General features: G+C 35.9%; 1 protein-coding gene and 1 long non-coding RNA gene across 3 annotated transcripts; both read right to left on the reverse strand.

The window, feature by feature from the left end:
- Positions 1-5,631: 5,631 nt before the first annotated feature.
- On the reverse strand, positions 5,632-7,873 carry LOC141677432 (NADP-dependent malic enzyme-like). 2 transcript variants are annotated; one of them, XM_074483367.1, is made up of 7 exons: positions 7,797-7,813; positions 7,494-7,555; positions 7,159-7,388; positions 6,996-7,067; positions 6,827-6,910; positions 6,639-6,737; positions 5,632-6,066 (listed from the first exon to the last, which is right to left on the reverse strand). In XM_074483367.1, exons 3-7 carry the CDS (start codon positions 7,249-7,251, stop codon positions 6,004-6,006), a joined length of 411 nt encoding a protein of 136 aa, XP_074339468.1. In that variant the 5' UTR covers positions 7,252-7,388; positions 7,494-7,555; positions 7,797-7,813; the 3' UTR covers positions 5,632-6,003. The 2 variants fall into 2 exon arrangements, with proteins under 2 accessions (XP_074339468.1, XP_074339467.1); XM_074483366.1 differs by having other exon boundaries at positions 7,494-7,873.
- Positions 7,874-7,924: 51 nt separating this feature from the next.
- LOC141677433 (uncharacterized) lies at positions 7,925-9,322 on the reverse strand. The gene is made up of 3 exons (XR_012557419.1): positions 9,096-9,322; positions 8,199-8,280; positions 7,925-8,059 (listed from the first exon to the last, which is right to left on the reverse strand). It is a non-coding gene; the product is annotated as an uncharacterized LOC141677433 (long non-coding RNA).
- Positions 9,323-17,560: the final 8,238 nt, after the last annotated feature.

Below are 17,560 nucleotides of genomic sequence, written 5' to 3' on the forward strand. Positions count from 1 at the left end.
AGCATTTGACTCACTACTTGCTTTCACCCTGATATTACAGCTAGCAGATATGGTTAGGTTCAAGCAGACATCGCGTAAGACTTGTGATGCTGATTCGTATGTTCGAGCTCAGGTAAAATAAGTGATCGTTTTGTGTAAGGACTCGATATTAAAAATATGTTGTAATAGTTAATAGTGTTGGGCTGTTCCGAACCCTGAACTGTAAGATCTTGGATTCAGATGTATTTATTTTCTTTTGTTAACTATTGTAATAAGTTGTATTATATATATTGTTAAGTCGGGGAGTGATATAATCATATTTGTATCGCTCCAGAAGATCAAGAAAAGACTACATTCAAATATTCTTTTGGTACTTTTGCATTCCGAAGAGTTTCTTTTGGGCTATGTGGTGCACCAGCCACTTTTCAGAGATGTATGATGGCTATCTTCTCTGATATGATTGGAAATAATGTAGAAGTGTTCATGAACGATTTCTTAGTATTTGGAACTTCTTATGACGAATGCTTGCACAATCTTGGATTAGTGTTGAAAAGGTGCGTTGAGACCAATTTGGTTCTCAATTGGGAGAAATGTCTTTTTATGGTGCGCCAAGGCATCATTCTTGGTCACAAGGTTTCTAGTAAGGGTCTTGAGGTAGACAAAGCCATGGTGGGGGTTATTGAAAATCTTCCTCTACCAATTTCTGTTAAGGGAATTCGCAGTTTTCTTGGTCATGCGAGTTTCTATATGCGATTCATCAAGGACTTCTCGAAGATTTCGAAGTCGTTGTGCAATTTTCTAGAGAAAGATGTTCCTTTCAAGTTTGATGACGAGCGCCTTGTTGCTTTTGAGACACTGAAGAAGAATTTGATTACGGCACCTGTCATAACTGCACCTGATTGGTCTGAACCATTTGAAATGATATGCGATGCAAGTGACTATACATTTGGAGCAGTTCTTGGGCAAAGAAAGAACAACATATTTCATGTAGTCTACTATGCTAGTAAGACTCTTAATGGTGCTCAACTGAACTACACCACTACTGAGAAAGAACTTTTGGCTATTGTCTATGGTTCTGAGAAATTTCGATCTTATCTACTTGGGACGAAGGTGACAGTTTTCACTGATCATGCTGCCATTCGATATCTCGTCTCGAAGAAGGACTCGAAGCCTAGATTGATTCGATGGGTTCTTTTACTTCAGGAGTTTGAATTAGAGATCAAGGACAGAAAAGGGACTGAAAATCAAGTCGTCGGTCATCTCTCGCGTTTAGAGGATCCAATTGCTACTTCACAAGATAAGTCTTTGATTAACGAATCTTTTCCCGATGAGCAATTATTTGGAGTGCAAGCAGAAGAACCATGGTTCGCCGATATTGTGAACTACCTTGTGAGTAACGTTATGCCTCCAGAGTTGACTTCCACTCAAAGGAAGAAGTTTCTGCATGAAGTAAAGTGGTATATGTGGGATGAGCTATTTCTTTTTCGACAAGGGGCTGACCAAATCATCAGGAGATGTATTCCTTATAGTAAAACGGGGGGGGATCTTGCAAGATTGCCACGCAACGGCTTATGGAGGATATTATGGGGGAGAAAAGACAGCATCTCGTATTCTTCATGCAAGTTTCTTTTGGCCGACCTTGTTTAAAGATGCTCATTAGTTTATTTTGAAATCTGATCGATGTCAACGTGTGGGTAATATGTCCAAGAGGTATGAGATGCCTCTTAATGTGCTTCTCGAGGTTGAAGTCTTCGATATTTGGGGAATTGACTTCATGGGGCCATTTGTCTCATCTTATAACAATTAGTATATCTTGTTGGCGGTTGATTATGTGTCAAAATGGTTTGAAGTTAAGGCGTTGCCAATGAACGATGCGAAGGTAGTGCTTAATTTTCTTCATAAGTAGATATTCACAAGATTTGGAACTTCAAGAGTCATAATCAGTGATGAGGGGTCGCATTTCTGTAACCGCCTGTTCAGTGCTATGATGCAAAGGTATAATGTGAATCATCGCATTGCTACGGCTTATCATCCTCAGAAAAATGGTCAAGCTGAGGTATCTAACAGAGAGATCAAGCGCATTTTAGAGAAAATTGTGTGTCCATCGAGAAAAGATTAGTCTTTGAAGCTTGATGAAGCTGTTTGGGCGTATCGAACAGCGTACAAGACTCCACTAGGGATGTCACCGTTTCAGTTGATTTATGGTAAGGGGTGTCATTTACCGGTGGAGCTAGAGCATAAAGCGTATTGGGCTTTGAAGAAATTAAATCTTGATTTGGATGCAGCTGGAAAGAAGATGATGCTTCAATTGAATGAGCTCGACGAGTTTTGACTTCAAGCATATGAGAACAATAAAATGTATAAGGAGAAAGTCAAGAGGTGGCACGATAGGGGTCTAGTGCTCAAATCATTTATGCCGGGGCAACAAGTTCTTTTGTTCAACTCTCGTCTCCGTCTTTTTCCTGGAAAGTTGAAGTAAAGATGGTCAGGGCCGTTTATTGTCAAAACTGTGTTTTCACATGGAGCGGTGGAGATTTTTGAGAATGATGCATGCCAAGTATTCAAGGTAAATGGTCAGAAGTTGAAGAATTACTATGGTAAGATGATAAACTGTGAGGTGGTTAGTGCCATTTTGTTGTCCGTTTGATCTCGTATTTCTACGTCAAGCTAATGACGTAAAACAAGCGCTTCTTGGGAGGCAACCCAAGTTTGTTGTACATTAGTAGATAGAGGAAGAAGAAAGAAAGGAGAAAAATACAAAAAAATCGAAAAAATTTGGGGCCAACTACAGTGGCACGGCGCGCCCGCGCTAAGGAAGCGGGGCGGCCGCGCTGAAATTCCAGAGACACGGCGCGCCCGCGCTGCCTAGCGACGCAGCCGCGCTGAAACAACAGAAGCACGGCGCACCCGCGCTGAGGTAGCGCGCGGCCGCGCTGCCCCCCCCCCCCCCCTCCCGAATTCTGAAAAAATAAACAGCTGGGAATTAAGAGAAAATCGGGGAATTCTTTTAAAAATCAATTCCTACCCGAATTTTACTCTTCCACGTCCGAAATTTCCCTCTCCAAATCAAATCCATTATTCCTACTATTCCCATAATCAATTCCCACTTTTATTCCATATCTAAATTTCTTTTCACCTCCTATATATACATACACTTATACACAAACTTCTCCACCATTTCTCAAAATTCTCAAACACAATTCTCTCTCAAACACTTATCTTTTATTCTCTCTATTCAATCCCTATGGCACCCAAGAGACAAAGAACTCAAGTAAGCAACAGCACCACCGATTCTTCGAGTGCATGTGGTGTGAGGTCGAGGTTTTCAACTCCCGAGGCTGAAGCGGAATATACGAGGCTTCTCTCGAAGCCTATAGCCAAGGAGCGTGGTTTTCTGCCATCGGGGAAGGATGGTAGGTTATTGGAGATGATTTTGGAGATGGGTTGGGTTTCTTTTTGCGAGGCACCCGTTGTTGTGCCCATGAGTGTTGTTCAAGAGTTATATGCTAACGCGAAGGCGGAGAAGAATGGCTTCACTGTGGTGAGGGGGATGACTGTAGAGTACAGTGCTGAGGCGATAAGGAGGTTGATTGATCATCCCACGAGGAGGCCCGATCATGACACCTGGAATGATAAGACTCCGGAGGACTTTCATCTGGATTTGATTGTTGCTACTCTGTGCATGCCTGATACTCACTGGAAGTTCAAGAGGGGCACGACTGATTATTCCACGTTCCCTGCTTCGAGCATGAACAGGTTTTCCCGTGCATGGAATGCGTTTATTGGTGCTAACATCATGCCATCTTCTCATGTGCATGATGTGACTGTGGAGCGTGCATGGCTGTTGTGGGGCATTCTTCAGGGTGATTATGTGGACCTTGGGATGGCTATTTACCAGGGGATTCTGAGATTTTTGAGGGGAAGTACTACTGGGTCTATACCCTATGCGTCCATTATGACGAAGTTGTGCTTGGCAGTTGGTGTTCGTTGACAAGCACACGAGCAGCTCCAGATTCCGAGTGCTCCGATTAACATCACCACTTTAGCGACGATGCAAGAGTTGGACAGAGGCAAACTTGATTTGAAGGGGCTTGGATATTCTTTTGACCATCTACTTGGGGGGAGGCCAGTTGCTGGGGCCACTCAGATGAGCAGAATGCTTGGAGATCTCAGCTAGGTGACGAGGTTGGGCCATCATAGCAGGAGCTGATATTGGAGCTGGTATGAGCATGGCGCAGTATAGGCGTCTCGCGAGGAGGATGGATACGATGCATGAATAGTAGGTTTGCACGTGATCTCACCCAGGCGTTGGGGACTGCATTCAAAGCCACAGGTGTTGACATCCAGTGGCCAGTATTTGGTGAGGACTCCGTGTATCCACTTCCAGACACGCCTGACACTCCATCCGTTGAGGATGAGGATCCTGATTCCGAGTAGGTATGTCTGATTCCTTACTATTACTTTCACTGAGGACAGTGAAAATTTTAAGTTTGGGGGTAGTAGTTGAAGGAATATGTTTGTGTGAGTCGCATATATTTGCATTTTCATGATAGTTTAGTTTATATAGTTGCATTTTGCCATGTAGTAGTTTTTTTTTGTAGTTTTTATGATAGTTGTTCATATAGTTCTTGCATTTGCATAATAACATGATCCCTTTGATGACTTTTTCCGACTGACTTGTGATATTGATGTTAGTGTAGTGATGTCGTATTTAGTGATGCTAAGTCATATTGAATTGATTTGCATGATAGAGACACTTGTATTTCACTAAGTCTTATAGGTTGCTTGAGTGCTAGATCATGATCATGGTTTGTTTGTTTGTCGGAGTTTAATCGCTTGTTTATATTTAAAATTTAGGATATTTTTCTTAATGATAAAATAACATGAATTTTTAAAAATTGGAGAAAATTGGATTTCATTGCTAGTTGTTGTGGCTAGGTGTCAAATGGCTAGTAGCCGGCTCATATTTATATGAGTAGTCTAGGGTTGAACGAGATGGAGCGAAACGCACTCGTTCAGAAATTTGTGAAAAAAAACAGAAAAAAAAAGTGTTATGTATAATTGATCACGAGTGGGCTCTATAGTTCTCGAGTTATTAAGTTCTTAGGGGACTTTGTGGCTAGTGACCTAAGGCTTTTATAGTCTGGGATCCGCTAACCTAACGCTCGCTACATGGATACTATTGTATAAGTATTTTGTGGACCTCACTCATTGCACGGTCAAATAAGCATATTTGTGTTGTTTTGTTGTGAATAAAAGCATGAATCCATATAAAATTCCAATATAAGAATTGAAGTGTTATAAGTTATTTTGAGTCTAACTTTTATTTTATTTATAACCTTGCGATTGCTTTGATGAGTAGTGAGTCATGATTATTGATCTAGTTGCGATAGTATGTCTGCAAGCATTTACACACACGTCTCTGGTTTGTAAGTTGATTTGTAAGGTTTGATTGATCTTAGATCTCAATAGCAACATCTTTTAGACTCTATAGTATGTGTTGGAAAAGACCTTGGAATTTCGTCCAGATAGGTAGGCCCCACATATGGGACCCACATAAATATTTTAAAATAATTATATTCAACATAGTTTGTTTTCCCATTATTTTTCACAAATTTAATAAAAGATAGACAAAAATTTAAATCCAAAATATAAATGAAAATATTTTAAAAATAATTATAATAACATTACGTTTACATTAATAAATATGAACTTTTGAATTAGTACAAAAAATGAATCAAACTTTATAAAATCTACATTATAATAAGCTAGACTAACGAGGTGTAGCTTCCCATCCCGATGCCCAAAGTGAGAACAATGAAATTGCAAATGCAGCAACATCTGACAACAAATGAGCCGCATCTGTCAAAATAGCTGGACTGTTGGCCTTAATACTTCCAATAACTTAATGTCATTATAATATAACCTCATTATAATTAGTATCTTCTTCCTTCGTTATCCCAATTTCATCTGATTCCTTGGGAGTAGCCTCATTCATGTCATTGTTGTTTGTTGGAGAATGGATCATAGAGGCCTCGCTCGTGTTATTATTGTCACGAACAACATTCTTCTGGAAGCCAACATTCCCTGCACAAACGCCAAAAAGTTACTTAGCAGAGCATATTTCTCCACGTGAAGTACTTGCCAGAGCATCATACTCCATGTCAAGAATAGATTCTAGCCACACATCAATGGAAGCATGAAAGCTCTAGATCTTCAATTCATTTAGTACATAACAGTAAGGGCGACTCTATTATAGCATAACGATAGCTAGCAAAGATCCCTTGCACTTTTAAACAAAAGAAGAACTACAATAAAAATAATGGATTCTCCTTGGTAATAAATAAGCTGACATTAGTTAAATACAAGGTCGTAATGTTACATGCAACAACAAAACATTGGTCGAATTACTGACAACAGCACTGGGGAGAGGATAGAAGTCGAGCTGAAAATTCACAAGTATTAAGCCAATAAAAGAAGGTAACTTATTTTATTTGTCGAATATAAGACAATTTAGTGGCAAGCTCAGATAAAGAGAACTACTTATGAAGCTACTTGCATAGTAAATTAAACTTCCAGCAAAGGATCTTCTCACCAGTACATTAAGTATAGAAGTGAATAGTCCAGATGCAAATTGTATAAAGGGCATATAGTTTTACCTCTCCAGCACCAAGGAATAAGAATGTATGGTCAGCCAACGTACCACCAACTAGTTTTAGAGATGCAATGAGCCCAGCCAAAATAACAGATACTGTACCCTGTGTTGGAGAAAATTACAGTTAACAAACATCGTGTAGAACAGAGATGGTGCAACTGCATTTAGTATAGAATTAAAAAAAAATGCTACCTGAATATCATCATTAAACACAAGATGACTAATGCGATATTTTGACAGAAGTTCAAAAGCATTGTGGTTTGCAAAATCTTCAAACTGGAAATCAATGTCAAATGATTAGAATATATATAACATGTAAAAATCCATTATCTGCTTGAATGTTTGAAACTGACAAACAGACCTGTATGAGGATTTTCTCTCCATAGTTCTGCTTAACTGCAGACATAAACTCCTCCAGAAGCTCGGCATATTCCTTAATGCAGGTGAATGCATATAAAATTAGTTTTAGTTGTAGACTGCAAGTAAGTATATTTATGAATTACAGAAAAAAAGATGAAAAGTACCTGCCCAGTTGCCCTCTTTTGTTTGAGCCCAATATAGAACTCATCATCCAGCAACTTTTGGTTATTTGTGCCAACGTCGATGGTAATTTGCATCTGGACTTTTCACTTCTTGGAACAAATATCAGTTAGTATTAGGTTAAACCCATTGTATTAATCAGCCTCTCTAACAACTTCCTCTGCAAACATCATTGAATCTAACAGCTGTTGGACAAATGAACCCCCACAGGTTTCTATCACCAGTTTCCATGTTTGGGGTACAGAGAAAACAGAGTTGCGTTTAGAACACATCCTATTTCCGAGTTATCTGATGTCATACTTGTTTTATTTACAAATACCTTCCAGATCATTATGCCAATATCAAACTGTCTCTTATAGTAAGATGACATTGGAGAGATTGCTGCTCCAATAGCAATTTTGTTGTTAGTTTGGACAAATCCTGAACATAGTAAATTATAGCATCCTGTGTATTGGTATGCGTCATTCTATACAAAATTGCTTGAAACTTACAGTTAGTTCTTAAATCATAAGCATATATATATATATTGATAATAGATGTGAGGCAATAACTTCTAGGTTTTACTTACTGTCCAATAAGTGAAGAACCTAGGATAGCTATCTCGATATAACTCTGGACTAACCTGAGAACAGTTTATTAATGAACCACTGCAAGTTGAGATGTTATCTATCTCATTTAAATATCGGTATCTTGCAATTAGAAATAAAAATTTCTGGCTACCCGCCAACTAGCTTCAATTGTATTAATATCATTGCTGAAGGAGCCAGAGTTGACCCATACTTGTGATAAACTCAATTCATTTTGATCTGAAACTTGGGGTGACCAAACGTTAATGTTAGCTTTTTCTCCATAATACTGATCTCCACTGACAAATGCAACTGCATGCTGCATTCCAAAGTATTGTTGTTTAGGGACCATGCTTACCTTGATTAAAACATTGTGTAGGTTTATTATTCATGCATGGAACTCTTTTTATTTTAAGAAACTTTTATCAAGTGTATCTTCACAAGTTGACTCAATATACCTGCAAACGCAATTAAAGCCACAAATTTTCTATAGTCTCAGAATAAGAAGTACGCTGATACAATATAACTTTCTCAGTAAACCTGGAGAAGAAAAAATCATGTCAAACAGTATTAGTATGGACATTCTCTGCTCCCTCAATGGCAAGTGACACCAGTCATTCCACCGATGCTAGTACTATAATAATAAAGGAATTATAAAAGATATACAATTCAATTAAAAAACACTCCATACAATCAACAAATACCTTAATATCACAAATCACAAGTTCAATTTACAAAACAAACATAAAGAATTCAATCAAACAAAATGAACGATAAGTCGATTTAGTAAGAGAGATACAGTGAGAGAGAGGTAGAGAGAAATAGAGGAGATCACTTAAATCCATTTTAGCCCCAGATCAATTAACTAAAACCACAACTAAGTGCGATGACCAGTAAACGTCTTCGCAAGGTAAAGATACAATAGTGTATGGTACTGCCAAATCATGATAAACAATGATTGTTAAGTTCATACATCCACTAACCGCTAAAATTAATCAAATTCAAATCCAAACCTCTCCCTCTATGACTACGAGCAGTCACACACTACATTAGTTAAACTAAAGAAATATATAAATCAAACAATTTAGCAAGAACATAAGCTGAATATGCAGTAATATGGAGCAACTATATCTCTTCAAGTAATTACAAAAAAATAATCTTCTCGAATGAATACGAGTGAGCCAATACAAATACATATAGCAAAACTTTAGATCTAGAGTGAATACGACAATAAATTCAGCAATTACATAATTAAACAAACAATTTGATTAGAACACAAACACAGAGAGGGGGATAGAGAGAGGGGGGTGAGAGAGAGAGTGAGGGCATAAAATTGAAAACATAAAATTACTTACATCAATAAAGTATACAAACAATATATAAACAAACCGGAGCTTGAAATCGGTAGTAAGTTTGAACTGTCAACCCGAAACCGTTACTCCTTCAACCCTAATTTTCTTTCCCCGGATTTCGCTGCTCCATTTGAAATGGGAGGGAGAGTAAAATGTTAGACTACAATTTACCTAAATCGATTTCCCCCTTTAATTTTGCTTCAATTTTTCAAGTCCCGCTCAGTCGAAATGCTAGGTGCCCAACCCAATTGTTTCAACAGCCCATAGGCCAATTCAAGCATTTTTTTAATAATAATTTTTTAATATTTTTTATTTCCCAAATTATAATTATTACAATTAATTCATTACTTATGTTAATTTTTCAAAAATTAAAACTATTAAAAAATATTAATTTCTAAAATAAATATTTTAGTGATTTACAAATATTTGATATATTAATTAAGTAAAATGTATTAATTTCAATTCAGATAAAATATTTTAATTTTTGTAAATTGGAAATAAATCATTTATTTGATATGCTTTTACTTTCTAAGTCAAATCAATAAATTATTTTAGACAAATTAAATATTTTAAAAAAAAATATTTTTGTTTAAAATTTAAATTTTATGTCTAAGGCAACACGGTATAGTATGTTGATGTGGTAAACACCCTTAATAATGTAAGACAACATACATGTGTGGCTATGGTAACACCTATACTCCCGGTGTTGTGATAGGGTGAAAATTCCATACCTCTAGCAACATACGCTAAGACAACACCCCCTCCAAGATGTTGAGATAGGACATCTATGGCATAATGTATATATATACATAAATAAAGGACGTTTTTTCATAAGGAGATGTACCAGAGCACAAGGAGAAGGCGTAAGAAGACCGTTTTAGCACGATTCAACGAAGGCGAAGAAGATCTAGTTTATACTTGTGATTCTTTGTTCTAAGTTGTAACTTTGGATGCTAGTTTTCTTATTCGTGAATCTATACTCTTGTTTCGTACTTGGTTTATTATTTATTCAGTATAAAGACTATATTTATTATATCATGCTTTCATCGGAACCCACGTTGATGATGAGTCCGATTATGGGTTAATCGTTATCGTGGGGTTCTAGCGGATTTATTCATGGATTTCTTTAGTTAATTTATTTTGATGCCTTAGTGTGTGGTGATTGTATGATAACCTAGTATTGGTTGTGCTTATTCGTCTTGTGAGCGTCGCGAACTTATAAGATAGCGTGTTAATCTTTAATTAAGCGACAGTGAATTTAAGGATTTAGAACTTGCCATGCTAGCATAGGTTCATGTATTTGTTTTGCATGATTTGCAGGTAATTTTAACCATCTTACTTGCCCTATGTAATCATGATAGATAACTTGTGCATTAAGCCATTATGTTGTCAAATTCTATAGACATATAGGGTCTCAATATAATTGGTGTTTATTCAGCTTCTATCTCTTTTGTGGATGTCTGGTAGTATGCTATGTGTGCAACGAAAGTTGGCGTTTAGCAGTTTCGTGTTATCTGATTAGTATTATCACCATTGCATGCTAAGGTTAAGAACAATAAGGCTATTAAATGAAGTATTTAATGAATTTAGAATCCCATGTTTGTGTCATATACTATTCAACTCTCTTTAATCTCTTAGTTATAATTGCTAGTTTAATTCATAGTTATAATCAAAACCCAAATTTGTTATCGTCTTAGCATTGAATAATAGCCATATCATTGTTATATAAGTGCATAAATCACAAAGTTAACCTAAAACAGTCCCTGTGGGAACGAACTAGAAATAATTCTATATTACCTGTGATCGCGTATACTTGCATAATATATTAGCGCGTGTTTAGCCCTAACAACGCTTAAATTATCATAATGAAGAAGGATATGAAATTGCAGCCGAGTTCCGAGCTCGTATAACCAGAAAACTAACCTTTTAATTTATGTACTAGCATGTGAAAGTGCTCTATATTCGGATTCAATGCTTGATCGGGCAATTATAGGCTGCCTTTTAGAACATCAAGAGACGAGATCATTACCGATATAACAAAGATATCCAGAATGATCTTAGGGTCTCTGGACAGCCTGCCCAATTTGCATCAGAGTACGTGCAGTGTTGTGTTGGTTATCATTTTCGACGAAAGAACATGCCTTGATCAAGAGTACCCTTAATGTATCAAATTATGTATTTTGCAGCTAGTAAATGTGAGGTGAGGGCTGCTCATGTATTGAGAGATTGAGTTGACTGCATAAGAAATATCCGGACGAGTTATCGTCAAATACCGGAGAGAACCAACAATTTCCCTGAAAGCTCTAGGATTATAAAGTATTTCACTATCACCGGAACTTAAAGTGGTTTATACTTACAAGGGAGTACTGACTGAGTTAGAGTAAAGCATGTTGTGCTTGACTAGAAGATCATGAGCATACTTAGGATGGCCTGTATGAAGACCGTCTTTGCGAGATTTTTCTTGTAAGCTAAGAAAATAATACAAGGGACCTAGATCTTTGATGTCAAAATCACGATCAAGTACATGGATAAATTATTCAACAAGTTTATTATCGCTGCACGTTATCATAATATTATCGATGTATAAAAAAAGTAGATCATGCGGTTCTTATGACAAAAAATAAAGAGAGAGGGATCAGCTAAACTTTGAACAAAACCAGAAGATTTGGGAAAAGATTTCATATGGAGAAACCAAGCACGCGGAGCTTGTTTGAGGCCGTAGAGTGCTTTGAGAAGCTTGCAACATATTTGGGTCAAGATGGATCGATATCTAGTAATGCATGTAGTAATGCATTTTTGACATATAGTTGTAGAAGCGTCCATCCTCGAGAAATTGCAAGAATGAGAACAGTCCTTATAGTGGCAGGTTTGATAACTGGGCTGAACGTTTCTTCGTAATCAATAACATGTCATTGATGTAATCCTTTGGCAACAAGTCGAGCTTTTGTCTTTCGATTGTGCCATCTCGATTGCGCTTGGTGTGTTTTGGGATGGTGCTGGAGGTACAAGGGTCCAAGTTTGATTCTTCAATATTCCTTTGTCATAACATTGTGGGAAACCTCATGTTTGGAAGCCTCTATATAGTCGATTGGTTCAGAATTATTAATGACAGTAAGAATAGCTTGAGGATGAGGATGTTTTGTACTTGTAACATGTCTTTTATTATGTAGAAGTGTCCCGTCTCTTGAACAGATCATTGAATGTCTAGCAAGTGGAAGAGGGATGGGTAAAGCCTCTTCTGTCGGGGTTGATTCAGGTGTCATCATGGGTTCTTGATTCACTGATGTTTGAATCTAGTTTGGAGCAGCTTTATAACAACGATAGTACGTGAGTACGGTGGTGGATTAGTAGAATTCGGTGCCTAATTTTCTGCTAGAGGGTTGGTAGATGACGGCGTTGTTGTCTCATAAAAAGGTTGAGATGATTCATTAATAATGCTCCCAACTTGTGGTGATCCTTTTAATGGCCTCACAAAGGAGGTTTGACTTGGTAAAATAGCAAATTCCAATGGACCATGTGTGAGACCCTGCAAATCCGGGGTCTAGATCTGGGGGTTACTTGCTAATCTCCAATATAATACAAACTTGTATAACAATTATGCAACACTATATCTAACCACTTCTATATAACCAGGATCTTTTCAGGTTGAGGTATGAAGACAAGAACAACACACTATCTTTATAACAAACCAAATTTAAAATCTCATAGAACTCTCTTTATTACAAACCATTATCTAAACAAGTTTTAAACTAAATTCATCTTTATTCAAACGCGCACCACATATATCTACATTACACCTGCTCGGGTAGCTCAAAGCTCTTTTCCTAGATCGGGATTAGCACTTTTGGTATTAGAGGATCCCGCTACTTGACACGTTTCTTTATCGCGCGATTCCGGAGAGGTTTCATTCTCTTTCTTGACTGAAAACAAATAAGGTGAATAACAACAAATGGGTGAGCCCAAAATTTGCTCAATAAGTCCATAATATATAAACAGTATTATGAAAAAGCTAAATGTACCGGTAATCTGATTGTCTCGGTAACTATGTATTTTTACAAGAGAGAACAAAGGCCATTATGGGCGAGTAACAATAAACTAGACTGGATACAAGTCTGCACCTATATCCACCTGATTAGTCAGGATACAGTGCAGATTTATACCTCCATGTATAGATCCAGTCGGGTACCCAGGCTCAACGGCCTAAAATAAGGATCCGGTTAATTCCCGGTCTATGGGATCAATTCTATACCTGACCCTAACCATCACCATCTAGCCCACAGGTGAGTAACCGGAATAATCGCGCGGTATGCTTTGATGTATCCCAACATCAGAATATATCAGGATATATATGTATAATTTATTGGAATATGAATAGAGTATTCAGTAAATCAAGAGAAATCATGAATTAAAATAAAATATGAATAAAGGATTAATAATTGTGTATCAGTGTATATGAACATGAATTATCAGTGTTTAACAGCGATAAGAATCTGAATAAGAGAAAGCAATTCACTATTCTGAAGTTAGAATATGAGAAAAACTTTCCTGTTACGCGATCTACCACAAGTATATCACCGTTCTGAAACACTAGCTCAGTCCGCCTTGCTGGCTTCGTATCTATCAGAGGAAGATACCCATTTAGTCAACTCATATCTCAATCGTGTCTCAAACCGACTTCACGTAGCCCTTATCATCTACCCGTACACTTACAATTGACTCGTATAATATTTATTAACATTTAGGACTCGATTAACCACATAATTCACATAGCACATAAGTCACATAGTCATTTTAGGCTTAAAATAATTTTTAGAGTCAAAATCGTATCACTATTTGCATTATCGGACAATATCTGGCTCGTTTCCTAATTTTTGGAATTTATTGAACTCGCTTCCATAATTAATAGGGTCTATAAGTAAATAAATATCGAAAGCTGATTCGTTTCCAAAAGAAATTAGGATTTAAAACTATTTTTATTGAAAACAGATCATTTTTCGGAGTCGAAGGACTTTCGTTTCGTTTACATCAGATAAATGGTTCAATTATTGTTCAGTAATTAAGAATAAATTAATTTATTATATAATATAATTAATTATTCAAAATAATTGAACCTTAAAAATATTTTTAAATAATTATTAAGAAAAATTAGAATTAAAAATGATTTTTCCATAATATTTGGAATTAAAATGAATTTATTATGATTTATTGAAAATAATTTTATTAATTATCAAAATAATTAATCATTTTTAAATAATTAATAAATAGTTAATAATTAATAAACAATTAATCTCGAATTTTAGAAAATATTTTAGAATTATTTATAAAATAAATCAATTAATTAAATTAATTAATCAATCAATTTATTAAATAAATAAAACATATTTTATAATTTATAAAAATAAAATAAAAATTAAAAACCCAGAAACAGGTTTTCAGAATTGGACTTGGCTTCTTCTGGATCAAAGCCGGGTCAGAGATGGGTCAAAAACCGGGTCGCCAAGAACAGATTCGGGTCCCCAAGAACCCATAATCCAGCGATAATCCAACTGCCGGAAACCAACCTTGTTCTGGCCAAAAACAACATCTTTTGGTGTGTTTTTGACAGCTTTTTCATTCTAATCAACTCCAGCATCCCATATCAATAAATTATTCACCAAAATCATCCCGTAAAATCAATCTCCGATCAAACCCGATCGAACTCCAGCCAACTAACAAAATCACATATTTGTACATGAAATCACACGTTCTATAGCTTAAATCAAAACTCGTTCAACATAGAATCAAAGCCCTAACACCTAACTAACCTCAGCTTCTTCAAAATAAAAATGATAAAATTAAAAACTCATAAACTCTAGAATTCGAACTTTCAATTCAAGCTATCGTTTGATAAATTAACTCATACAAATCAATCATAAATCATCAAACAAAGCTATTCAAGCAATCAATTTCATCAGATAACCCCAGAATCAAAATCCCCTAAATCAGACATGAACCCTAGACATCGAAATAAAAAATCTATGAATCCAAACATGAAATTGATGTTATAACTGAAAGAACAAATCAAAACCTTCGATTTGAGTACTTACACGACTATGTTTGATGCTCAGAATCGATTGAAATCACAGCTTGATTGCACGACCCAAATCTGGAAAATACGACCCGAAAACAAAGAATTTTCTGATTTTTTAGTATTTTTAGTAATTAATTATGAATAATTAAATTAAAATTAGGGTATTTATAGTAGTAAAAATAATACCCCTAATTAAAATTAAGGCCCTAATTATACATCTATTAAAATTAATTGGCCCCTAATTTCATAATTTTTTAGTATTAATTTCTAATTTTTAAATATTTCATATATACAATGTATATGCCAAAAATTCTCAAAAATTGTGAATAATTCAAAAATGTAAATAAATGGACTATTTAAAAGTCCCATAATTTTATAAAATTAAAAATGTGATTTTTGTGGGGCTATTGACACCCGAAGGGGCCCGGAAAAGTCATTTTTTGCGAAATGAGAAAATTTATAAAATATCTAGATGTTCAGAATAACGATATGGTACAAGCCATACTAGGCAAAACAAGGCCAATTATTTTATTTGAAATATCAGCTATTAAAACAAAGTTCGGGTCATATAACTTTTGATATGAAAGCTTTTACCACGAGACAAAATACCCGATAAATACCATAACGACACAGAACTCACGTAGCACATAGCAGTTAGGGTTTTATGACTAAATACACATAATAACATAATAAAACACATATTCTATTGTTATTGTAATATAATACAAGCGTAATGTCCCAGTAGTTACACCAGGTGCTGGTACCTGCATGTTTTTGTAAGGAAAACATGTTTCGTTAAAAATAATATGTCTACACACATAAAGGCGACCTGTCTAAGGATCAAGACATCTATAAGCCTTGTATTAAAGACTATATCCTAAGAAGACACATTCAATACTCTGACTCGATAATTTGTCAGAGATATACTGACCAAGATATGGAAAGCAAGAGCACCCAAAGACTCGAAGGATAGAATATGTAGAATGACTACCATAAAGATGATGATATGGACTGTCCCAGTTTAAGACAGAGGTAGGCAGGAGATTAATAAGATGCACAAATGTTAGAACCGCTCCTACCCAAACTTTATGTGGAGCACCAGATGTAAAAAGGAGGTTACGTGTAATAACCCCAAATTTTGGAATTTTTGAAACACTGATGAATAGTAACTTTTTGTTGATAATGCTAATTAAGGAAAATTATTAGACCACGCTATATAGGAGTACTGTTATGGAAATTCTAAGATCGTATTAGTATTCCATAAAGTAAATGAGTGTATGTAAAGGTCGTTAGAATTCGAATCCAGACACTTTGATTTTTCCCGAAAATCCACAAGTACCGAAAGAATTGAGTATAAGGCAACATGATAAAAAGGATTTAAATTCAAGGATTATAGGAGAGGATCATAAAAGAAATATAAAATATTGAGAAAGGTTAGGGGAACCCAAGTAATAAGTTCCGGGATATGATCCCTCAAACGACGAACGAGAACAAAAGTTAAGCGAACCGTATAAAAGATAAACGGTCATTAGCCAAGTAATTAAGGGTTAATCAAAGAGGTTAGTGGATGATGATGTCATCATACCACAAGGAGAAGACTTTTGTTAAAAAGATGACACAAGCATGATGACATAAGAATGACAAGAGGTTTTGTTTTGTTGGTTGATTATGGGCCATGTAAAATTTACCATGGTAAAAAGCTAAAAGATTTGCCAAGCTAAAAGAAAAGGGAAAGCAACCAAGCAAACATCATCTTCTCCCCCCATTCTTTGCTCTCGGCTTTCCAAGAAAAGCAAGGAAGAAAATTTTCAAAACACAAGCTACACACCCTCAAAAATTAAGAGGTTTGTTTCCTTAGCTTCCATAATTCATGACTCAGTTATGTTATAAGTTTGAAGCCAAGATTCCAAGGTTTACTAAGCTAATCAATTCATCAAAGTTCTTAATGAATAGTGTTTTCAAGAAACTAACTTTGTGTTTTCTTATGTTTTCTTCAAGATCCAAGCTTAGTAGAGATAGTTAGTGGTTATTTAAGGCTTCCTAAGTGATTCTCCACTCTCCAAGGAAGGTCTAACTTCTCAAATCCTTAGTCTTAAGTTTTTTTTGTTTGGATTTTCTAATGTTTAGATGATGGGTTAGTGTAATGGGTATGTAATCATGTTTAGAGCTTTGTTTAGTAAGTGGTTTTGTTGTTTTTGGAGTTAGTAGTAATATGTGTTAGATTTGAAGTTCTTGGTCACATTTTGACTTGGTTTAGATGAATAAGTTGAGATCTTGAGTTATGGTTGAATGATCTTGTATTGTGGTTGAATGATGATGGAATGGTGTTGATTGGTGGTGGTTTGATATTGAATTGATTTGGTAAAATTTGGGAATCGCTAAGTTATAGCCATCGTAA

This window comes from Apium graveolens, chromosome 8 (assembly GCF_009905375.1).
Source record: "Apium graveolens cultivar Ventura chromosome 8, ASM990537v1, whole genome shotgun sequence".
Classification (NCBI taxonomy): domain Eukaryota; kingdom Viridiplantae; phylum Streptophyta; class Magnoliopsida; order Apiales; family Apiaceae; genus Apium; species Apium graveolens.

What these genes read in the sequence shown, in the direction of transcription:
- LOC141677432 (XM_074483366.1), bottom strand. Translation starts at nt 7,251, where the DNA reads ATGCAAATTACCATCGACGTTGGCACAAATAACCAAAAGTTGCTGGAT. An exon ending in AAAAGAGGGCAACTGGGCAG is followed by an intron (nt 7,068 to 7,158) that starts GTACTTTTCATC and finishes ACCTGCATTAAG; the next exon opens with GAATATGCCGAGCTTCTGGA. An exon ending in TATTCCTTGGTGCTGGAGAG is followed by an intron (nt 6,067 to 6,638) that starts GTAAAACTATAT and finishes GCGTTTGTGCAG; the next exon opens with GGAATGTTGGCTTCCAGAAG.